The following is a 24,870-nucleotide window of genomic DNA, read 5'->3' as shown; positions in this document are numbered from 1 at the left end:
GTTTGTATTTTTTACAGTTTTTTTCCTGTAATCAATATGTAGTCTCATAGTGTTATGGTCAGAAAAGATACTTGATATGACTTCAATTTTCTTAAATTTACCAAGGCTTCATTTGTGACCCTAGATATGGTCTAGGAGAATGTTCCATGAACACTTGAGAAGAACATGTATTCTGTTGTTTTTGGATGGAATGTCCTATAAATATCAATTAAGTCCATCTTGTTTAATGTATCATTTAAAGCTTGTGTTTCCTTATTTATTTTCATTTTGGATGATCTGTCCATTGGTGAAAGTGGGGTGTTAAAGTCCCCTACTATTATTGTGTTACTGTCGATTTCCCCTTTTATGGCTGTTAGCATTTGCCTGATGTATTGAGGTGCTCCTATGTTGGGTGCATAAATATTTACAGTTGTTACATCTTCTTCTTGGATTGATCCCTTGATCATTATGTGGTGTCCTTCTTTGTCTCTTGTAATAGTCCTTATTTTAAAGTCTATTTTTTCTGATACGAGAATTGCTACTCCAGCTTTCTTTTGATTTCCATTTGCATGGAATATCTTTTTCCATCCCCTCACTTTCAGTCTGTATCTGTCCCTAGGTCTGAAGTGGGTCTTTTGTAGACAGCATATATATGGGTCTTGTTTTTGTATACATTCAGCCATTGTATGTCTCTTGGTTGCAGCATTTAATCCATTTACACTTAAGGTAATTATCGATATGTATGTTCCTATTCCCATTTTCTTAAATGTTTTGGGTTTGTTATTGGAGGTCTTTTCCTTCTCTTGTGTTTCCTGCCTAGAGAAGTTCCTTTAGCATTTGTTGTAAAGCTGGTTTGGTAGTGCTGAATTCTCTTAGCTTTTGCTTGTCTGTAAAGGTTTTAAGTTCTTCTTTGAATCTGAATGAGATCCTTGCTGGGTAGAGTAATCTTGGTTGTAGGTTTTTCCCTTTCATCAGTTTAAATATGTCCTACCACTCCCTTCTGGCTTGCAGAGTTTCTGCTGAAGGATCAGCTGTTAACCTTATGGGGATTCCCTTGTATGTTATTTGTTGCCTTTCCCTTGTTGCTTTTAATATTTTTTCTTTGTATTTATTTTTTGATAGTTTGATTGATATGTGTCTTGGCGTGTTTCTTCTTGGATTTATCCTGTATGGGACTCTCTGCACTTCCTGGTCTTGATTGACTATTTCCTTTCCTATGTTAGGAAAGTTTTCAGCTATAGTCTCTTCAAATCTTTTCTCAGACCCTTTCTTTTTCTCTTTTTCTTCTGGGACCCCTATAATTTGAATGTTGGTGTGTTTAATGTTGTCCCAGAGGTCTCTGAGATTGTCCTCAATTCTTTTCATTCTTTTTTCTTTATTCTGCTCTGCAGTAGTTATTTCCACTACTTTATTTTCCAGGTCACTTATCCGTTCTGTCTCAGTTATTCTGCTATTGATTCCTTCTAGAGAATTTTTAATTTCATTTATTGTGTTGTTCATCATTGTTTGTTTGCTCTTTAGTTCTTCTAGTCCGTGTTAAACGTTTCTTGTATTTTCTCCATTCTGTTTCCAAGATTTTGGATCATGTTTGCTATCAAAACTCTGAATTCTTTTTCAGGTAGACTGCCTATTTCCTCTTCATTTGTTAGGTTTGGTGGGTTTTTACCTTGCTCCTTCTTCTGCTGCATATTTCTCTGTCTTCTCATTTTGTTTAACTTTGGGGTCTCCTTTTCGCAGGCTGCAGGTTCATAGTTCCTGTTGTTTCTGGTGTCTTCCCCCTGTGGGTGAGGTTGGTTCAGTGGTTGTGTAGGCTTCCTGGTGGAGGGGACTGGTTTTTGTGTTCTGGTGGGTGGGGCTGGATCTTATCTTTCTGGTGGGCAGGGCCACATCCGGTGGTGTGTTTTGGGATGTCTGTGAACTTAGTATGATTTTAGGCAGCCTCTCTCCTAATGGGTGGGGTTGTGTTCCTGTCTTGCTAGTTGTTTGGCATGGGGCGTGCAGCACTGGAGCTTGCTGGCTGTTGGGTGGAGCTGGGTCTTAGCGTTGAGATTGGAGATCTCTGGGAGAGCTCTCGCCAATGGATATTACGTGCGGCTGGGAGGTCTCTGGTGGTCCAGTGTCCTGAACTCAGCTCTCCCAGCTGAACTCAGCTCTCCCACCTGACACCAGGACCAAGCTCCAAGACCCTGTCAACCACACGGCTGCTGTATTACTTAGGGTTCCACTAGGAAACAGCATGCTTAGCTGGGACTTTGAGGAAAAGGCAGTGAAGGCACTATTTCAGGAATGTGGAAGGAAACAACAAGGAATGTTGAGGCACCCACGGACTAGCAGCCATACCTACACATTTCCTGACTCACTCCATCTTCACTTCTTCTCCATTCTTGCTGCTATCACACATCTATTTTTTGTTTCTGCTGGGTCACACATCACTCTTTTTACAGTTGAATTTTATTAAATTGGAGAAATATTTTATCCTTTGCAGAGTCTCAGTTTCTCCATCCAGATGATGGAATGGATAATATCCTCTTCTCAGATTTGGATGAGGATTAAGATAGCATATTTTTAATGGACCTGACACTCTACATCTCCTCCCTTGTATCAGCCAGTACTCTCAGTACTAAGTAATAAAACTATTTTAGCTTAGCTATGAAAGGCAATTTCATTTGTGCTATGTGACTCAAGCGTGGAAGACAGAGGTGCACGGTGCTAGCTGGAAGCCAGGCAGAAGCCTGAAGTCAGATTGCTCCCATGTGAAGTTAGTTGGAGCCCATGCAGAACCAGAACCACAGACAGCTGAGGGCAAAAGGCTCTGATGTGGTGATTAAGAGGCGTGTGATCAAGGTAGCTCCCCAGATAGAGAGGATATTTATTGCTCTTTATCCTTTCCTACATATGAATGTCTACCTTACTTGGATCTTAGACTCTCACCCTCAGTATCCAGCTTGCACCATTGTCATTACCTATGAAATAACTCAGTTTCATTCTCGGCAGTCCCACCACTTTGGCCCACAACTTAGGTGTTCATAGTCTCTTGCCTGAACTGTCCTCATTGGTCTCCCTGATTTCAGTGTGTTTTCCCTCCAGTCCATCTTCAACACAGGCATCAGATTGATTTTTCAAAAATATATCTGATTATGTTATTCTTTTGCTTGAGAACCTTCACTGTGTACGATTTTCTTATCCATCGTCCTTCAAAGTCGACTCCAAGCCTTCTTTTTTGTATTCTTCCCATACTTCTCTTCTCCGTGAAACCTTTGCTCTTGTCACCCTGAACGATTTCCCAAACACACCATCCAGTTTCATGCCTCCCTGCTTAGAATGCCCTGTCGTTTATTTTTCATTTCAAGGAATGCAAGTTGATCTCAATACCATACTTCTGTGAAGCTTTCACCAATTTTTCCTCACAGACTTTCTGTATGTATTTGGATAGAGCTCCACTCTACACTTACCACATTGTATTTTAATTATTTATGTTTTGTTTTCTCCACTAGACTCTGAGCTTTATGGCCTTTTGGTATTCCTAATATAGAGCATGATCTGATACTTAATATCTGTTCAGTAAATATTTGTTAAAATGATTTCTCAAAAACTGAGTTTAAAATGGTCATTTTGAGAACTAATAAAGGACTCCATTTGGTATCATTTCTTTCTTTTTTTTTTTTTTTTTTTTTGCTGTACGCGGGCCTCTCACTGTTGTGGCCTCTCCCGTTTTGGAGCACAGGCTCTGGACGCACAGGCTCAGCAGCCATGGCTCATGGGCCCAGCCGCTCCGTGGCATGTGGAATCTTCCTGGACCGGGGCACGAACCCGTGTCCCCTGCATTGGCAGGTGGACTCTGAACCACTGTGCCACCAGGGAAGCCCCGGTATCCTTTATTTCTATGTGGCTAGATTTTTGTACCTCATATTTTCTTTTTAAAATACCCCCTTTATAAATTGCTTTTTTGATTAATGTGGAAGAGAATACTTTGTACACCCTGAACTCAAGTTTGAATAAAATATACTGTTGTTTTTGATAGAATTACGTACATCCCTGGAAGAACATCAGTCTGCCTTGGAACTTATAATGAGCAAGTATCGAGAGCAAATGTTTAGATTGCTAATGGCTAGCAAAAAAGATGATCCAGGGATAATAATGAAGTTAAAAGAGCAGCACACCAAGGTAATCCTTTCTGTAAATATAATTTGAAATAGAAAAGGAGGACAATTGGTTAACTTGTGTTCAGATTTTTTAAAAAAATCATAGGAATCTTACTTACATGATATTGAATACTTCTCTTTTTGACATTTTCTTCTTATTTTTTTCATGTTATGTGTCATTTTCTGTTTGATTTACTCTTCTAACTCCCATTCTTCCCTAGTAGCTTTAATATATATTAAAAAATAAACTTTATTTGGGAAATAAAGGTAAGTCTGTTCAATTCAAAATTATTTTTATAAGGTTATCTGCTTGTAAGAAATACTTCTTTTAATTTGTGTATTGATATCTCTTGCAAAAATGAAAATTAAATGCTTAAAACTTTTTTAAAAATCTGAAAACAGCTAAAGGTAGATTTGTTTTTCTTAAGACTATTTTCTGAATGAGGTTAATTCATCCAGACTATAGATACTCCTGATTATTAATGGTAGTGCCATGGTGGGGGGAGAAGACATATATATGTCAAATATATGTATAGATTTATGTATATATAAAATACATTGCCTCCCCAACCCCCTCCTCCATCACATATCACTTAATATCATTTCTAGAGACAGAGCTGAACTAATAGAAATTAGTGTTTTTCCTGCTGTTCATCGTACTCATTCTGATCCCTGTGTTTACTAGCACCTGTTTTGAAAACAGGTAGAATAGTCCTTTTCCGTTTATGTTTTATTTTAAACTGATTTTTAACTGCTGGTGTGAAATTAAAATATTAGAATAGATTGTGACTACTAGGCCATTATCTGTATTGGATAATGGTGAACTAACTATTAGTTATAACTAATGTTATTTAAGAAATATTCATATAACATTTTTATCTTTCTCGATTATTGAAACACTTTTTAGATTCCTTAAAATGTTATATTTCTTCCATCTTGGTGCTTGTAGGTATTTTAAAATTATTAATTCTATTAAAATTAAATACCTAGTGAATTGCTTTAATATGTAAATTCAACTCTACGTATTAAGGAAGTTAGTAATCGACAGCTCTTGTGTCAAATAGTAAAACAGTAAAAATAAATGTGGCTTTAATATTATCTAATTATGTTATTCATCTCCTATCCAAAAAGAAACCTTGGATAGTTAAATGGCAATCTTTTGACTATAAACTGTATCTATTGTTAATGAGATCATTATAAAAAGTTTAATTTTAAATATATAATTTAAGAGGTTTTTTTAAGGTACAAATATGAACTGACTTAAAATTATTGGTAAGATAAGTATAATCTTGAGACATTCCAAAAGGCCCTTATGTTTAACAACTTAGATTTTTTTAAGATCTAAAGAGAATGCTCTGGCAAACTAGTGCTTAAGAATAAGGTACTGACGCTAGCTAGTCTCTTGTGGTAGCAGCTATGTCAGAAGCAAATGTTTTCTGAAACACATTAGATTTTACCACTCATCACAGCTGTTTTATTAATTAGCAAAGTTAAACATTTCTTAAGATAGCTGTAAATCATCCTTTTTCAATTATGTCAGTTGAAGTCTTCATCTAAGTGCTGATTCTTGCCTTCCATGAAATGACAGTTCAGTTACTTGTTATTAATTCTAACTAATACATATTAATGTTTGTGATTTTGATTTTTCCCAAAAAGGAGACACTTTGATTCAAACAGATATTTATTAACAAAAAGGAGACACTTTGATTCAAACAGATATTTATTAACACTTGCACTGGCTTAGTTATTATTAATAATATGAATGAATAAGTTTATTACTCTACCATAGAAGCTTTCAGTGTATTGGGAGATACAGACACAAACATGATTATCTAATATAAGGTAGGATGTGATGAATCCTAAAATAGAGATCTGAATTATTACTGGAATACTAGAGGAAGCAAGGTTAGTTCTCATAAGGAGAATCTGGGAAAGTGGCAAGGAAAGGTAGCAAATCCATCTAAATCTAGCCTTGAATTAATTATTGGGGTCAACAAGCAGAAGTGGGTGAGCAGAGAAACTTGTATGATAAATATGAGCTTCCAAGATATGTTTAGATACTAGTGCTCTGATATGCCTAAGCACAAAAATAATTTTATAACACATTTCAGGCTAATAAACAAAGGTACACGTAACAGCATTTTGGAGTAAGAGAACCTTTTGAGACTAGTGTAACATAGAATTTTGTCCTCACCTGGAAGTTTCTGAGCACACATTTAAACACCAATAAAAAGTTTGAGGAGAACTCATTTTCATTCAAATACTCATTTTTACATTATTTTTGAACTGCTACCTTTTTGGAAATCTTAAAAAAACAAACATTTCAAACAGTTGGCTAACACGCATGAACTAACACTCATTCAGTTTTTAAATTACGGATAATATCCGTATTAACATTATAATGACTCTGTACTACAGATTGACATGGTGCATCGTAACAACTCCGAAGGATTCTTCCTTGATGCATCTCGACACATCCTTGAAGCACCTCAACATGGACTGCAGAGGAGGCACTTGGAAGCAAATCAGAATGTACACTAAATAAAACAGTCAGCTTTTGGGGTGTGGCTGGAAGGGGGGTCCATTTAAAAAGTTCTTTTACATTGAATTCTCCTCCCAAATTAAATCAGCAAATAAATGAAATTGCTTTTAAAAACGCTGTGCTTTTCATAGCCTTGCAAAAGTATTCAGTGTAGAAACTTTAAGTCTGTCATCAATTCTCTGTGTATTGTATTATACATAGCCTGTTAGATAATTGCAGGCTTTAAAGGTTCTTTGGGCCAGCCTTTCATGTTATTGTTCTTGTTAGCTACAGATGCAAAATTTTAGTAAGCTTCAAACGGTCATCCTCTTGCTGGACATCAAAGATGTTTTCTTGGTAATAATTTTAATCTGATTTTCTAAAAATTTTTGTTCAATCAAACTATTGAACTGTTTTAATTCAGATTTTCGATAGTTATAGTCCTTTAGTTTGAGTTCACAGTAAAATTGCCTTTGTTTAGGTGTTACTAAGTATAGCAGTATACCCTCTCCATTGTGTCTATTGTGTTTTAACTGCCTTTTTTTTCTTGAAAGGCATTTCAAGACAGTGCAAGGTTTATGTTGCTAGCACTTCTTGCCTTTAAGACAGTTTTGAAAGCACAGGTCTTGCCTTCTTGTGCCTATTAAGAGATCCATGACACTTCCCTGAAGATTTTATTGTAATAAGTGAACCACCCAGGAACCAGACCTATAAAAATACACTTCTGTTTGAAGTATTGGGGTTTTTTTCTTACGATGATTGTATTAAAACAGACTGTCCTGAAAAAATTAGTAGTTTCTTGTCTTCTTTCGTTTTAAAGGCAAGTAATTTTCTGCTTCCTTGTAGTCGTTTAACCTAGGTCAGTGCCATAAGACACCAAATCATAAACTGAGAAAGCTGTTGGTATTCAAAATTTTTACTCGTTACCCTTATTCAGTTTGCTGCTGCAGTTATCTATACTTAACTTGCGTTTAAACATTAGGCTCCCTTTACAGTGGGAGGGATTGTAATCATTTTTTTTAAACTACTACAGAATACGACAGATGTTTGTCTTGATATCATTCTTGCTATCATAATCTAATCCACAGCTGTCCAATAGAACTTTCTGCAGTGATGGAAATGTTCTTTATGCTGTTCAGTATGGAAGCCACCAGCCACATGTGGCTATTAAGTACTTGATGTGTGACTAGTGCGACCTGAGGGGCTGAATTGTTAATTTCTTAAAATTGTATTTGACTTCAAGTAATTTCAATTTAAATAGTGCCATAGTGGACAGCGTAATCTTTTATTTTGACTTCTTCCTGCGTACCAGCTTTTTATAGATTGTGTTAAAATAATATAAGGATCTGTATTTTTGTTGGTTAAGAAGATATTAAATGTGTGGTTTGCTAAAGATATTCCTATTCTCTATTATATTCCTTCCATAGTTTACTAGTTTTGTAGGTTTTGGGGGGTCTTGTTCAAATACTTTTTACAGAGTATATACAACTATTTAAGAGACAGTGTTTATTTGGGGAGCTATTAACTTTTATTTAAGTTTTGTCCTTAGTATAATAAAATGACCCTCAGTTGCTAGTGAACAATGGTCTGTAGAACTTGTTCATTTAAAAAAGTATTATTCTCATGTTTGTTGATTATAAACCTTTTGTCTGTCTGTTTCATTGACTGTAAGCTCCTTGAAATCAGGGAACATTTCTTAACAGGCTTCATATTCCTGTCACCTAGCACAGTGCCTGGCTCATCGTAGGTATGCAAAAAAGAATAAGAGAATGAGATTGGAAGAAATTTATGCTACTTGCTGTGCCAAACAAATGTGGATGTCTATTTTATACTAAAATTATATTTTGAACAGTTTGCGAAGGCCAGTTAATATTCCATACTTTAAAGAAGAACTCTGTTCATTTTACTCAATACTTATTATCTATTATGTACCTAACATTAAATAGTAGGCAAATATAAGCAATGTACAGTTCCTGCTCTCAATGAGGATTATAATCTAGAAGAGGTTCTGGATTGAATTGAGATGAATTTTTAGGCATGGAAAATACAGAAAATATTTTTAAATCATGAAGACTTCAGTGAGGAAAAGAGATTGAATGCTTATCTTTCCCATTACTTTGGTCAATGGGTATGTAGGTGCAGAAAAGAAAGTTGCTGATCATTTGTGGTGAGAGGAATGTGAAATGAGTATTTTTCCTGTTTACGGGTTTAGATATGCTGTGCTGCTTATCCTTAATCCTAGTCCTAACAGAAATCTGACTTCAAAAGCACATTCATGGTCAGTCAACTTTCTTGTAAATATGTTTGATATATTACATTTATGTTAAATGGCAATGAAAAGACATTACATTCATATTAAGTGGCAATGCAGATTTTATAAAAAGGGGAGGATCCAAAAATTTTAAAAAAGTATTTCACTGATTCACAACTTCCATCTCTTTTTTTTCAGGAATTACAAGCACACGTTGACCAGATAACTGAAATGGCAGCAGTAATGAGGAAAGCCATTGAAATCGATGAGCAACAGGGTTGCAGGGAACAGGAACGAATATTTCAACTTGAGGTAAGTTTTAAATTGCACATGTAGGTGAAAACTGTCTATACAAAGATTTATGCCAGAAAATATATCCCACTTTAAAATATATACTTTCTGGGGACTTCCCTGGCGGTCCAGTGGTTAAGACTTCACCTTCCATGCAGGGGGTGCGGGTTTGATCCCTGGTCAGGGAGCTAAGATCCCACATGCCCCGTGGCCAAAAGAACCAAAACATAAAAAAAAACAGAAGCAATATTGTAACAAATTCAATAAAGACCTTAAAAATGGTCCCAAAAAAATCTTAAAAAAATAATATATGTATATATATGTATATATATACACACACACTTTCTGGGATACTAGTAATGTTCTTTTTCCTAATCTGGATACTGGTTATATGGGTGTATAATGCAAGACCATTTATATAGTAATGCAAGAGTCTAGGATCAATAGTAAACTTATACCAGTAATTGAGAAAATTGATTTGTTTTTTATCCTGTGTCTCTTCTGTTATTAGGTGAATATACTTCTTCAGTTTAGTAATTTTTTTTAATATCTTTATTTTATTAGAGGTCACAGTGATGCAGGGAGAAATGTTTTCAGTCCACAAATCATATTCTTTGGCCACTTGTATTTTTCTGGGGAATATAAAAGCTTTTATCGCATCTGTCCTTTATTTTGTGGTAGCAGAAGCACAAGTCATTGTTGAATAACTGAAATCAGTAGAGTAGACCTTTATACTTTTAAAACCTTTCTTTTGAAATCGTGGTGGAGAAATTGGTTATAGAGGGCCAAAAATGATTTCTCTAAGTGTACAAAGTTCTCTCATTCTTTATAACAAAGGTAAGCAAACTTTTTCAGTAAAAGGCCAGATAGTAAATCTTTTAAGCTTTGCAAACAGGCAGTCTCTGTTGTAGCTACTCACCTCTGGCATTGTAATGAAAAAGCAGCTATACACACAAAAAATAAGATTGGACTCAACTGTGTTCCAGTAAAGTTTAATTTACAATAACAGGCCTCACTCAAGCCAGGCCATAGTTTGCTGATCTCTGCTTTATTTATACCATTGAAACTTAGAAAGTAAGACCAAAAGACAAAGCAGTAGAGAATAACTTATGAGAGTTATTTGTAAATGTCTAAAAATTTCTTGCAGTAACTAATCTAGAAGGAAAGGGCAAAGGCAAAGTTGTTTACCAGTGCTAGATTTGGTCACTTAACTTTCCTTCTAAGAAATATCACAATCTATTCAGCCAGCCCTGCTGCTGTTAAATTCCAGTGAGGGAAGCAAACCAGGCCTTGCCCTGCATTCCATGCTATCATGGAAATAATCAAATTACTAAAGTACTGAGAGCTTTTAGCCCCAGGGTATTATTCAGACTTTCTGAGTTTACACAAATATAAATCTAGGTGTTATTTTCTTACTGTGATTTTCTATACTGTGATTATAAAATAGGGCTGTTTCTGAGGTTCTGTCTACAGTTACAGCTGCATAAATAAAAAGGCTTTTCAGTGGTGGAAGACATTGAATACATGATTCCTACCTCTTTAAAAAAGTGTTCCGTGGATTCAAGTTGTCGACTTCAGCTGCATATATCATTGAATACATTTCTGCCAATTACAGTACTTGCTTTTTATTTATCATACCTTCATGTGTTTGGCTTTTCTTAAGATATGTTTGTACTCTTGTAGCCACCTTGGTGACTGCTTCTTTGTTTTTGTGCTTTCTTATAGCAAGAAAATAAAGGCTTGAGAGAGATCCTTCAAATAACTCGAGAATCATTCTTGAATCTTAGAAAAGATGATGTGTCGGAAAGTACATCTTTATCAGCATTAGTGACCAATAGTGACCTGAGTCTGAGGAAGAGCTGAAGAGCTTTTAAGTCTGTGAATGAATTAACAGAAAAATCCATCTCAAGCTGCCCTTTGTTTTATTTTTTATAATATGTACAGTGCACTGGCAATGACATTTTTAAAAGACAGCAACAAGAAAATGCATAGTTAATGGTCATAGACGTTATTCCAAACTATAATTGAAAAATAGAAACTAAGCCTTTGTTAACTGGTGAACAAGTTAAAGATTTTCACAGTGACTGCTGAATGTATCAAGAGCTTTCAGCAGTGCTGCTGGCTTTCTGGTTGACACTTGGATAAACATGAATATGCCCAACAAGTGTCTGGGAATTAATAGAAACATCCCAATTTTAAAATACAAATTTTGCCACAGAATTGTGAATGGAAAATCGTCATACTAAATTATATCCTCGCTGTATGGTGAAAGTTAGCAAGTAGCTTATGTACCATGAGACTTCAGCTTTAATGATTGCCTATCTACCTTCTCATTAATTTAAATTTTTGTCAACGAAAGTTCAGTTTGAAAGACTTAGGAATGTTTTATATGCACCATAAATAAAAGAGGTAATTTAATTTTAGCTAATTTATCCTAATTAATACTAACAGTTGTCCATGATTTGCTTAAGTATATGAAATATTTCAGGAATGAAAGAGAAGGAATACTACTTTCTAAGAAAGAAGAGCTTATAAGAGACATATTTAGTAGGTTAAACTACTTCTTTGAAAGAATAAGTTTTGGTTCTAAATCAGTAATGGAGATGAGATTTTTCTCTTCTCTGTTTGATCTTTAAGGATATTATGTAGTTCATTTAGCTAACAGTTGAAATGTTTGATATAGCAAGATAAGTATGGTAATTTCAAAGTAAATTGGGAATTCCTCTGCCTCAAAACCTTTTTTTTTTCCTTAAGTAATTACGCTTAAGACATATAGAAACAGTAAGTTAAAATATAAAAAAAAATTTTTTCTAGATCTATTCTTAAGTTCCATCTGGTTCTCATAACCTACAAGATGTTCCTTGTAACCTTTCAGTCAAAGGGCTAGGGGGTGGTGAGGGGGAAATCTGGATTTATAAGTATTTGTTTTATTTTTTACAGAATATATATCCAGTATATAAATTTTTAAAAGCTGCTAGAAATAGAAATGTGCTTTAACATCAGTTGAAATCTAAATTTTTCGTGTTTTGTCGTGATTATAGAAGAAAAGGTAAGAGTGTCAAATATGATTATTAAATATACTGTACTCACATTAAATATATATTAAAAATAGCACAGTAGAAAATTCTACTTTGGAGTATATAATTTGTTAAAGTAATATTTACATGGTAACTTTTATGTATAATTTCATATATTGGTAAAATTCAAAACTACTTTTCACTTCCAAATTTTTTATCTTAAGTTTGGGGAAAGTGGGGTTGATGGGACTGATTGAATAGAAAAGGGCTAATGGCCCAAACATTAAACAGATTTCTTTTCTCATTCAGAGGCCTTAATTGTTATTTGGTAAACAAGTGACAGTTTTTATTTTTCAACTTTTCTGTTGGTTTTGGGGAAAGTATCCTTTAGTTTGATGCCACATTCATTCATAGAGTTTTTATCCCAAGTCAGAATTGAAATAAGCTACACAATTGAGAGTAAGTCTGAGGCAATTCATTGGGGCAGCTCTATTATAAAACATTACTTGATAAATAATTATTTTTGTAAACAGATAAGTTGATTTAATTTATTCTTGGTCTTCTTACTTGGATATTATTTTAAGAACTTGGTGTTTAAAGACATTTATGTTATTATATAGCAAGTGTTCTAGCCCATACTTTTTTTTTTTAAGCAGAACCTTAAAATTTATGTCTGAGAATATGTACTACTAGGAACCTATTTTATCAATAAAGATGAGCGATTAAAATTGGTATGGTCTCCAAGTTTATTTTTTCTTACCAGAAACTTAGTACTTAGCAACAGCTTCTATCTGTATTTCTTAGGAATTGGCCAGCAACTTACTGCTGACTTGGCAGACCTTTTGATCATCTGTGGTGCGTTTAATAGTGTCCCCCAGAAGTATGCCCAGGTCCTAACCTGTTGTACGTGTGGATGAGAGCATACTTGCAGATAGAGTCTTTGCAGATTTAAGGATCTCAGGATAAGATCAGCCTGGATTTAGTATGGGCCCCAAATCCAATGACTGTTGTCCTTATAGGAGAGGGGGAGATTTGAATCACACAAGGAGAAAGTCATGTGAAGACAGAGGCGGAGGGTTTTGCAAATCAAGGAGCCCTAAGGTTTATGAGGGGCCAGGAGAGATGCATGGAGTGACCTTGGCTCCCTCAGAGCCTCCAGGAGGGACCAACCCTGCTTGATTTCAGACTTCTGGCCTGTCAAACCAAAGGCTGATGTGAGAGCAAGTGAATGAATTTCTCAAATACTAACTTCCCCTAGAATATGTTCATTTTAAGACCTGCCTCAGTGATGATAAGGTTTTTGTTCCTAGCTCATGCAGACTCTAGCATGTATAGAATACAAGAAGTGAAAACCATCTCTATTCAGTAGAAAGAAAATCACTGGTATCTATCATCGAAGGGATTCAGGAGGGAGAGCTGGTTTGGAAGAAAGGTTGAGTAGCTCTACTTGTGGAATGGGAAGTTGTCCTCTGTTGGAAAAACCTTCCGACGTTAATAAGCAAAATGAGAGAGTGCATCTTTTGTCTTCTTTTTCAGAGAAAGGGCTTCAATCCCATCCCTGAAATTAGTCCCCTAAAACAACGGTCCCCAACCTTTTTTGGCACCAGGGACTGGTTTCGTGGAAGACAGTTTTTCCACAGACGGCGGGGGTGTCGGGTGGGGAGCTGGTGTCAGGATGATTCAAGCGCATTACATTTATCGTGCACTTTATTTCTAGTCTTATTACACTGTAATATATAATGAGATAATTATACAACTCACATCATGCAGAATCAGTGGGAGCCCTGAGCCTGTCTTCCTGCAACTAGATGGTCCATCTGGGGGGGATGGGAGACAGTGACACCCAAGTGTCCTGCTAATGTTCAATCTACTCCGTGATCTCATTTTGGTCACCGTCACTGCAGAAAACCCTGCTTCACAAAGACAGGATGCTGGAAATGGAAGCAGGCCTTTCGGTGCTTTTGTGGCAATCTCAGGATATTCCACCTTGACTTCAATCCAGAACGTATGGGGATTTGAAGTTGTCTCACACATACTTTTAAGGCCACCGTCATTTGCGATCTCAAGCAGTTGATCCTCTTCTAGCACGGACAAAGTCAATTCACCTGGCTTATTCACAAATGGGTCACAGATCCATTCCTTCCCAGTTCGGGCTTTTGTGGTTAAGAAGTCATGCTCAAACTCTTGAAAGCTGAGACAGGTGATCATGCCCCAGCTGGGAGAAAGAAGGCCCTGGCTCAGTCTCTTAAAATCTCTGCTAATGTTTGAAACATGTCAAAAATCCCAATGTTCACTTGTCGCCCCCATAATTTCAGTTTGGCTTTGAAGGCAGCCGCTTTATCTGCCGACTTGAACACAGTTGTCATTCTCCCCTGAAGTGACATTGCATTCGTTGAGCAGGTTGAATATGTCACACAAGTAAGCAAGTTTTGCGACCCATTCTGTGTCACTGAAATGTGCTGCCAGTGGTGACTTTTTCTAAAAGTAATCTCTGGAGCGGCTCTTGTAAAAAAACTCTGGCCAGTAATCTACCTCTAGAAAGCCATCTCACTTCTGTGTATCGGAAAAGACGTGTGTGCTCTGCACCCATCTCCTCACAGAGCTGCGTGAACAGACATGAGTTAAGGGCATGTACTTTAATGTGGTTGATAATTTTAATCACATCCTACAAAACAGTTAAGTTCAGGTGACATTTTTCGGCTAGCCAGCATTTCTCTATGGATGACACAGTGCATAGACTCACATTCAGAAGCGACCTCTTTGACCTGAGTAGTGAAACCAGAGAGCCGTCCAGTCACGGCAGCCGTTCTGTCTGTGCATATACCGACACAAAGTGACCAATTCAGTTTTCCTGATATGTAATCAATCATCATTCAAAGACTTGAATAGTTCTGCAGCTGTGGTGTTGGCTGGCAACAAAAGTGCACATAACATATCCTCATGCACATCCTCCTGAAAAATATATTGCACAAAAGTGAGTATTGTTGCCTTGTTTTCAACATCGGTAGACTCGTCAACCTGGATTGAGGACCTCGGTGACTCATTAATCCTCTCTAACAACTGTGCCTTAATATCCTCTGCTGTTTCATCAGTTCGTCTACTTATGGTGCTAGCCGAAAGAGGAACACGTGCCACCCTTTGAACTGCAGCCTCTCCTAGAAGTTCACGACAAATGCCCTTAGCAGCAGGCAGGATCAACTCTTCACCAATACTAAGGGCTTCTCAGCTTTAGCAATGCGGTTAGCCACTAAGAATGATGCTCTCAGTGCAGACACATTTGAGGAAGTTGTGGCCTTCAGTAATTGCTTGTGTTCTTTGTGTTCACGGTTCGTTTTTGAGAAACTCCAAAGGCTTGTCTTTTAATGCAGGGTGTTTGATCTCCACGTGGCGAAGCAGTTTTGAAGGTTTCATGGCTTTGTTGGATAGCCGGTCGCCACATATTATACACAGCGGGCTTGGAGGACGTGAATCACCTGTTGCAATGAACCCGTAATTTAAGTAGGACTCTTGGTATTTTCTTTTAAATGCAGCTTTCTTTTTGTTGGCAGTCTTAGAGCCTTCTGCTCTCTCATCATTGTGTCTTTCCCCTTTTCAAAGAAGCTCTCCAGCGACGTTTGGTTTTTACTCATTTTGGCTAGGGTTAGCTTGCGGGCTTACCAAAACTGTGACTGAGACAAGTGCGCAGTGTGGGAAAGAGGCACGGGTGGAAGTAGTAAATAAAATAATGGGTGGGCCACGCACGGACTAAAATACGTGTCGGATTCTGACTTAAAGCCTGCCCCCAGATGCAGCTTAATTGTCACTTGCCACTCACTGATAGGGTTCTGAAATGAGTCTGCAAACAATTGATTTATTGTGGTCTCTGTGCAGTCAGACCTCTCTGTTAATGCTAACCTGTATTTGCAGCCGCTCCCCAGCACTAGCATCACCGCCTCAGCTCCACCTCAGATCATCAGGCATTAGACTCTCATAAGGAGCGCACAACCTAGATCCCTCGCATGCGCAGTTCACAGTACGGTTCGTGCTCCTATGAGAATCTAATGCCGCCGCTGATCCGACAGGAGGCGGAGCTCAGGCGGTAATGCGAGCGATGGGGAGCGGCTGTAAATAGAGATGAAGCTGCGCTTGCTTACCCGCTGCTCACCTCCTGCTGTGCGGCTTGGTTCCTAACAGGCCATGGACTGGTACCAGTCCGTGGCCCAGGGCTTGGGTACCCCTGCCCTAGAACCTTAGGCCCGGCCCTAATGATACATATATTTTAGTCATTTTAAGGAATTTTGATACACGGATGGTCTCCAAATGAGACAGCTAGTTTACTTTAAAAAGTTGAGAACTGGTTCAATTCCTGAAAACACAGCCCATGGAGCATGGGGGAGCCAAGGCAGGCTTAGTAATGTGTCTCGCTTGCTTATTGCAGCTGCATTCATCTTCTTATCCTCTAGCCCTTTCCTCAAAGCTCCCAGATCATCCATCCTGCACCACGAGTGCAGGCAGGCCAAGCACATTCAAGCTAGTCTGGGAGAGAGAATCCATTACAGGAGGAGCCACGAGAACCTCATGGGAGACAGAATAGGCCTTTCACCCTTAAGGACTTCAAAAAGAAAAAAATTGTGGCCATGCTTTAACCTCCTTCCAGGGGAAGGCATTCACCCTTAGGGGCAGTAGAGTCAGGTATATTATTGTACTCACATGTATAGACTCTGGAATAGAAAGAATGATTCCGAGGGCCACAGCTTGTGGGTCACTCAAGTTCTGAACTACCTGCCAGGGAATGATTGTAAGGAATCATTAGGAATCACTAGGGTCTTGGAAGGAATGGAAAAAGAAAGGTAAATAAAGAGGTAAGGTGTGCTCCGTGCAGTTCTGTAGTACAGTTAAAATTTAATGAGGAAGAGAAGACTGACAATAAAAACGGAACTACCATATAATCCAGCAATCCCACTTCCGTATATCCAAAAAGAACCAAAACCAGGATATTGAAAAATAATCTGTACTCCCAAATTTACTTCAGCTGCAGCATTATTCACAATAGCCAAGATAGGGAAACAGTCTAAGTGTCCTTCAACGGATGAATGGATAAAGATGTTGCATTTGTATACAACTGAATATTATTCAGCCATGGGAAAGAAGGAATTTCCGCCATTTGTGACAACATGGATGGACGTTGAGAGCGTTAGGCTTAGTGAGATAAGTCAGCAGAGAAAGACAAACACTATGATATCACTCATCCGTGTGATCTAATAACGCCAAACTCCTACTAACAGAGGGCGGAATGGTAGCTACCAGGGGCTGGGGGTAGGGGAACTGGGGAGATGTTTAAAGGTATGAACTTACAACTAGAAGATAAATACACTCTGGAGATCTAATATCCAGCATAGTGATTATAGTCAACAGTATTGTATTATAAACTTCAAAGTTGCTAATAAACTAAATCTTAACTGTTCTCACCAAAAAAAAAGAAATAATCATGTGACATGATAAGAGATGTTAGTTAATGCTGTGATAATCATAATATATAAATGTATTAAATCAACACGTTGTACACCTTCAACTTATACAGTGTTGATATGTCAATTATTACTCGATTTTAAAGAAAACAAAACAAAACCTGACAACGTCCTGGTCTGGATCAACTGCTCAAAATGTCCAAAGCTGAGAATAGGAGAGCTGATTCCCACCAAGCACCAAAATGAAGGGCTATAATGACTGGTGGGCATACAAGTGAGACTCCACCGGGGCACCTCCCAAGTGAGAAGGGAAGGCCTCCAGGCTTTTGTTGGTGCTTTTCCTCCACTATGTGGAATGCACTGAGCCTCCCTGTGGTCCTGCTCTTCCTCCAGATCTCCACTTAAATGTCACTTCCTCAAGGAATTCTTCCCCAGCATCTCAGATTCCACCCCCAATTCCATTGTAGATTTTCATTGCATGTTGTTACTTCTTCTGTAACTATTTTAGTATCTGTCTCACTTATCACACTCTAAGCCCTGAAGCAGGGACCAGGCCTGTATTGTTTGTCATCTTCTTCTAGGCCCCAAGGCAATGCCTGGCATTTAGGAACTCAACAAAATATTGAGTGAATGGGTGAAGGTGAGATCGAAATCAGACTATTATCATTCATTGTATTACGGTTATTAAAATTTTGCCCCTGGTGATGCAGCTTCGTACAGAACTGCCAGCCTCCCCCGTGTAATGATTATGGGGTAGTCCCTGGTAAGCCCAAGTTTCCGCTAAACTTGAGCCCCTCTTTACCTCAATTTCCTAAAGAGTGGTCCTTGCAAACGTAGTGGCCAAAGTGCCCAGGTGTCTTTCAATCAACCATCAGGATAAAAGGACTTGTAAAGTGTACTAGTTTGCTAGGGCCGCCATAACAAAATACCACAGACTGGGGCTTAACAACAGAATCTTTCTCACAGTTCTGGAGGCTGGAAGTCCAAGGTCAAGGCTGATTTCTTCTGAGGACTCTCTCCTCTGCTGGCAGATGGCCACCTTCTCACTGTGTCCTCACATGTACTTTGCCCCAGGGTCTCCGTATGTTCTAATCTTTTTGTAAAGACACTAGTGAGATTAGATAAGGGCTCACCCTAATGGCCTCATTTTAACTTAATTCTCTCTTTAATAAAGCCCTCTCTCCAAATACAGTCACATATTGAAGCACTGGGAGGTGAGGGCTTCAACATATGAATTGGGAGGGGGGAACACAACTCAGCCCATATCAAAAAGGAAAACACAGGTAGCCTCCCTCCCAAGAAGGGCTGTAGCACAATGGGAAAGCCTCCACCCAGTTCTCAGGAGATTAGCCAAGAATTCTGGGGTTTTAATGAAGGTTAATAACAGGTATCAAGTACATCATCAAGGAGTGAACTTTATACCAAAAAATTCTTTACAAATGCTGCTGTGGAGAAATACTTATGGATATTGGAAATTTTAAGTATCTATCATGTACTTTGTAATGAACAGGAAATGGTCCACGACCAAAGAGAATTAACTTGGAAAAACATGTTTTCACTGTGTAAAGTTAATAACTCCCCAAAAGTAGAGATCATGGCAATATTAGGAGCATACGAGCTTCCTACCAATTCAGCAGCAGAAGAAAACTGAAAATAGCCAATGAATTACATTTTCATTATGACAGAGTATAAAGCACATTTGGATAGGGAGTTCTCAAATTTTGGTCTGGGCACAATTATTTGATAACTGTGACTTCATATAATTTACTCCTTGGTTAAGAATTGCCTCAGGTATGAAATAACATGATAACATGTTAAGATCAGTTAACATTATCTCTGAAGTTCACTCCTGGTCTAATATTCTAGCAATTTCTTTGCTAGAATCAGTTTTCTATCCCAATTTATATAGAACTCAACTGGTCTATAGCACCGGTTAGCTGCTGTGGTTTGGCAACCTAGTAGCTAATCTACAATAGGTTAATCAGAACCAAAACATTTAAATAGTAGAGCCAAGTTTCCAGCAACACTATTTTTCTTGTTTGACACAACTGAAGTACTAAAGATACCAACACAAACTAATGCATTAAAGACATCAGCTTTCCTTTTAACAAAAGATACAACTTTTTTTTTTTTTTTTGCGGTACGCGGGCCTCTCACTGTTGTGGCCTCTCCCGTTGCGGAGCACAGGCTCCGGACGCGCAGGCTCAGCCGCTCCGTGGCATGTGGGATCTTCCCGGACCGGGGCATGAACCCGCGTCCCCTGCATCGGCAGGTGGACTCTCAACCACTGCGCCACCAGGGAAGCCCCAAAGGATATAACTTTTAACACATTATCCCATATTTTGTTCATTTCCTATCATTCAATTTATACTTAAACTGATTTTTTTAATAAAGAATTGTTTGTCCAGATTAAATAATTTTGTTTTTATAGCTGTGAAACCATCCTCTCATGTCTTGTTACTTTGGTACAAAAATACAGTTGGTAAAAAATTTTATAAGAATTTTATAATAATGAGACTTCTTAGCATTTTTTCAAAATAGGTATTTATTATTAAAAAATTATACGAACTGACTTATTACTCACAAAAAAAAATTAGCATGAAAAATTTTAAACAATATGTCTCCCCCCTCCAAGAAAGTGTGTTTTGTCTTTATACTCTTTACTGTCAGTGCATTTTGATGGTATAGGAAAAAATTCACACATATTCCATATAACTTTGTTAGAATTTACAACAGTACAGCAGAATCCAGAATCCCTACAGCGAATTATTAAGAAAACACATTTTTTCTTCAAGTTTAAGTGTTTTTGAAGTTATATAAACAGTGAAGATTACAAAATAAATAGTAAACAAACACCTGTGTATAATTTTTCAATGCAAGAAATGATTAGTCATACATTTTTTCATTTTGTTTCAACCTTACCAGAACACTTTTAAGAGCGAAAGTTGAAAATTTTCCAGTTACCCGAAACTTCAGAAACCTACTGTCCATTGAAAACCTCAGAAAAGCAGCATCATGTAAACAGCGGTTAACTTACAAATGGGAATGCAACAACCACAACCGACCTCAAGGCCACTCAGGCACGTCAGAGTTCCCAGCTCTAAATGCAAGGCAGAACCTCCTCGGCAGAGGCTCTGACAGTTAAAAGGCCGTGAGGAGAAGGGATGCAGCCCAGGGCATCGGGCGCTTTCTCGTGGTGGAACAAAGTCAAAACTGAAGGGACTCTCCTTACACAGTCCAAGTCACTGAAAGCAGCTCTATTAAACACCTGAGTCCTTTCTGACGCCCTCCTCAGCGCTTTACAACACAGACAGGACAAACAAAGGCTTCATGCACAGATTTTCTGAAACTGTGCCAATGCTCTAACAACTAATTTAGCAGAAAGAACTACAAAATGCAAATTTTTTAAAGGTTTCCCTATTAATGGGATTATGGATGAAGCTAGGAGCCAATCTGTCTCCTAAAAATAAAACAATTCATACGTCATCGAATGCAGTTTCAATTAGAGATCAGCTGTCAACACTATTTTAAAAGGTCTTGAAAGAAAAAAAAAAAGGCCATTTTTTAATCTGGAATATAAATAAATCATCCATATAAAAGCTCTATTATCTATATAAATGGAGCTACTTTCAAATAATTGGAATAATTTAGCTATTTAAAATACCATTTTAAGCAATAAAAGGCAAACACGAGGGGTACCTACTGAACTATATACTTAAAAAATGATCGATACAGTAAATATGTATTTTACCATAAACAAAAGAAGGGTACTTTTTGATAATATATAATACTAAGAAAGATGCAACTAAGTAATCAGACTGCTATCAGTAAGAAAATAAGTTAGTTTTCCCTGTTTTGTACTCTGAAGTTCAAAGGCCCAGTTTCAAATTCCCAAAGCTCCAAACAGAGTGACAAATAAAAGTTCAATCCAACCCTTAAATTAAACCACTCTCCGTGCCCTGGCCCCCGAGTTTGGACAGACTCAGGTGACAGAATTGTTCAAGGTGTTATAAAAAAAAAAACAAAACACCAGGGCTTTACAAGAGAACCACTGTTTTCAAGTTCCTTTTTTTTTTTAAGTGTATCTATTTAATGGAATAAGTTGACATATATTTATAAACCAAAAGGTAATGCCTTACGTATTTTATAATAAGGAAGAACCTCCCTACCACCAACTTTTTGGCCATCTTTCTCCCTCTCACTTAGAATTACTGTCATCTCTCTGGTATACCCTTACCCTGTATCAATAAGGAGACCACAATACTGTACAAAGCACAGACACAGAAGCTGGTTTCTTAGCAGACTTGCCCCAGAGACTGCTGAAGCAGCAAGGCAGCAACACCCAATCTGAGGCGGTACCTGGGTTGTACTTCAAGATTGCACTGACCAAGCCCTCCGCATCTACAGAAGCAGGGGCGTTCTTTCTCCAGCTGGCTGTTCCTTCTGAAAGAGCTCTTTGATCTGAGCTAATCGGCCGTAGAGCCTCTCTCTCAGTGGAGGGATGTGGTAGCTGGGGTCCAGGATGTTCGTCACTCTGCGCTCACGCTCTCGCTTCCATAACTTGTATGGGTGGGGAGGGAAAAACGGTTGCCCTCTTTCTCTTCGAATCTGTAACGTAATTCCACTTACAGCCAGCATGCCCCATACTGCCAGGATAATAAAGTCTAAAGAATGGTAGAGAAGCACAGTTTGAACTCTTGTATTTTAAAACCTAACACAGATCGAAGACAACATTTCATAGCCTCAACCTGTATCATCTTTTCTCCGTTAATATTAGACTTTCTGGTAAGTTTGTCCAAACATACGTGTATTTCCTCACCAGCCAAGGAATAAGTGAGGAAGCTATGGTCTTACATTTTAAAATAGGAGTTTCCAATTACCGGCATTTCAAAGTCCAGACAGGTTGTAAAGGAATCAGTTGTTTGGACCCTTGGCATTCCAATATTTTATGACTAGTGCCCACAGACACAGCTGTTTGCTGTTTGCTGTGTTTCTCCAGAGGTGGGGGGGAAAGGCAGTGATCTCACAAATGTACATCATTGGAACGTCATGATGCTCTTTTTTGCCATCCCACCCTATATGGGACCCCACCCCACTCATATAGAGTGGATACAGAAGTGCATGAAAAGATTCAACAAATTGTACTGAGCTTCTAGCAGAAGACTTGGCAAAATACTGTCAAACTTCCAAGACATGTGGATTTCAAGGTCTTTACCATCAACCTCCTAAAGAATGAGGGCAGGTTCAGGATAGCAGAGGGAAAGATGTGCCCTTAAATATTCATAACAATCACAATGGTGCTTATATATCTTCAATTCTAAGACCTGCTTTTCCATCCTCGCTATTCTAACATTTCTGAAACCAACATATCTTATAATCTTTGTGAACATTTAATTTAGTAGTCATTTTTTTCAAAAAGTGAATGGAAAATCTTTAATGGGTAGACTCTTACAATTGAGGAAAAATACAGCTACTGATTGAAAACCACTTTCACTTTGATTAGCAAATTACGCGCTTCTTTATAGGAGGAAAACAAGGGAATAGCTTAAAAATATCAGGTTGTCGTTCTCACCCCTCACCCCACCCCAACTCATAAGGTGCCAAACAGCTTTATTCTCAGCATTTTTCTTACAACTGGGAATTGACCAGATAAACCTTTGTAATCCTGACTTAGAAATTTCTTAATAAAGTTCATTTACTAGATTTTTAGAAGTATGGCTTTCAGCCACCTTACAAATTTAAATTCTTCATTCCTATGATCATAAGTTATTAACACAGGGCTCTTATCGCATTTGGATGGTGTGAATTTCCACCTTTTGTCCAGTTAACCTTCTTTCAGTCTTTCAATCTGGTTACCAAGAGTTCTTGTTAGCACAGGTGGGCCAGTATTCCTATCTGACTATCACTTGGTTCTTCGATTGAGTCTTACCATTCGCTTGAAAAGGCACATTTATGAAAGCTCTGCGGAAATCCATGTGGAGCACTCTCTTCAGTACGTTCAAAGTGATGTAGGAAAGGCTTGTGTACAAGTAACTGTCAACGGCCAAGACCACCGAATAGGAGCCAATGAATCCACAACTCAGTATGTTCAGCTGTGGAAGAGCAGAAGCGTTTAGGCGGCACCTCTGGTAGAACAATAATAGTTTTTAACTTTGATCACTGGCCTCAATCCCAGGGAATTACTTCTCCCTCAGAGCATGTGAAGAGAGACCAAGTCTTACAGCTGAATAAAGGTTACCTGAAAATATAAACTGAAAACAATCTTCAACACCTACAGTTGGTAAAACAGTTTCCCTCATCATAGAAAATATCTTCCCTGTGAAAGAACTTCAACAATAAATTCTAATTAGATTAAGAACCATTCTTCTGGAGAGACGGCTGAAATGAACAATCCGGCAGATTGTTGCATTACTGTAAGCCCTACCTTCTCCGCTTCTGCTGTTAAAAGAGGGATGACCTGCACCACTTGATGGAAAAAACATCGTAACTAGGTAATGGTAACTAGAACTTCTCTTGCTTTCATAGTAACAAGGCTATTTAAAAATCAATCATCTGGGACTTCCCTGGTGGCACAGTGGTTGAGAGTCCGCCTGCCCATGCAGGGGACACGGGTTCGTGCCCCAGTCCGGGAAGATCCCACATGCCGCGGAGCGGCTGAGCCTGTGCGTCCGGAGCCTGTGCTCCGCAACGGGAGAGGCCACAACGGTGAGAGGCCCGTACAGCAAAAAAAAAAAAAAAAAAAAAAAAAAAATCAATCATCTGATACAGATAATCAGACAGCTCTCTCTGGTGAATAAAAATGCAAAATAACTGAAGGCTCAGGACAATAGGATGAACAAACTGACCGGATAACACTTACTATTCTTAGGCAGCCCATGAAAACCACTGGAATGAGAATAGCTATACAAGAGAAGGTCACCCAGAACACTGAGTCATCACGGAAAATCTTTAGGTTTCCTGGAAAAGCAAAAAGAAATCAAGAGTAAACAACAGGTTCACCAAGTTAAATTTCATTTTCTCAACGTGTGAACATAGACGCACATCGAAGATTTAATTTAACAACCAGGGAATATGTCGGCAATTAGATATGAACTGACTTTTTTCATTTAACTGTCAATACAATCCCCTTTGAAGGGAGTGTCCTAAGAAGGTAGAGGGGTGGGAGGAAAATCAAGCAGGTAAATGCTCTGCATTTATTACCAGGATAATTTAGAAGAGGCTG

The 24,870-nt window shown here is 38.1% G+C and overlaps 2 protein-coding genes across 7 annotated transcripts in view; one reads left to right on the top strand and one right to left on the bottom strand.

Moving 5' to 3' along the window:
* Positions 1-12,983, top strand: part of FGFR1OP2 (FGFR1 oncogene partner 2) — a 32,782-nt gene extending 19,799 nt beyond the window's left edge. For 4 of the 5 annotated variants that reach the window (XM_079936789.1, XM_079936792.1, XM_079936790.1 and 1 more), the window contains 4 exons: positions 4,001-4,143; positions 6,540-6,653; positions 9,092-9,205; positions 10,910-12,983. In XM_079936789.1, coding sequence (XP_079792915.1) covers positions 4,001-4,143; positions 6,540-6,653; positions 9,092-9,205; positions 10,910-11,047 — 509 coding nt within the window. In that variant the 3' untranslated portion in view covers positions 11,048-12,983. The remainder of the gene's footprint in view (positions 1-4,000; positions 4,144-6,539; positions 6,654-9,091; positions 9,206-10,909) is intronic. The other variant, XM_079936793.1, reaches the window with a different exon arrangement.
* A 7,208-nt stretch (positions 12,984-20,191) lies between these two features.
* TM7SF3 (transmembrane 7 superfamily member 3) overlaps positions 20,192-24,870 on the bottom strand; it is a 36,777-nt gene continuing 32,098 nt past the window's right edge. For both annotated transcript variants that reach the window (XM_079935894.1, XM_079935895.1), the window contains exons 10-12: positions 24,508-24,605; positions 23,578-23,740; positions 20,192-22,312 (exon numbers count right to left, since the gene is read on the bottom strand). In XM_079935894.1, coding sequence (XP_079792020.1) covers positions 22,050-22,312; positions 23,578-23,740; positions 24,508-24,605 — 524 coding nt within the window. In that variant the 3' untranslated portion in view covers positions 20,192-22,049. The remainder of the gene's footprint in view (positions 22,313-23,577; positions 23,741-24,507; positions 24,606-24,870) is intronic.

Source organism: Stenella coeruleoalba (genome assembly GCF_951394435.1).
Source record: "Stenella coeruleoalba genome assembly, chromosome: 11".
Lineage (NCBI taxonomy): Eukaryota > Metazoa > Chordata > Mammalia > Artiodactyla > Delphinidae > Stenella > Stenella coeruleoalba.
The sequence above is the reverse complement of the archived record's forward strand: the minus strand, read 5'-3'. Positions and strand labels throughout refer to the sequence as shown.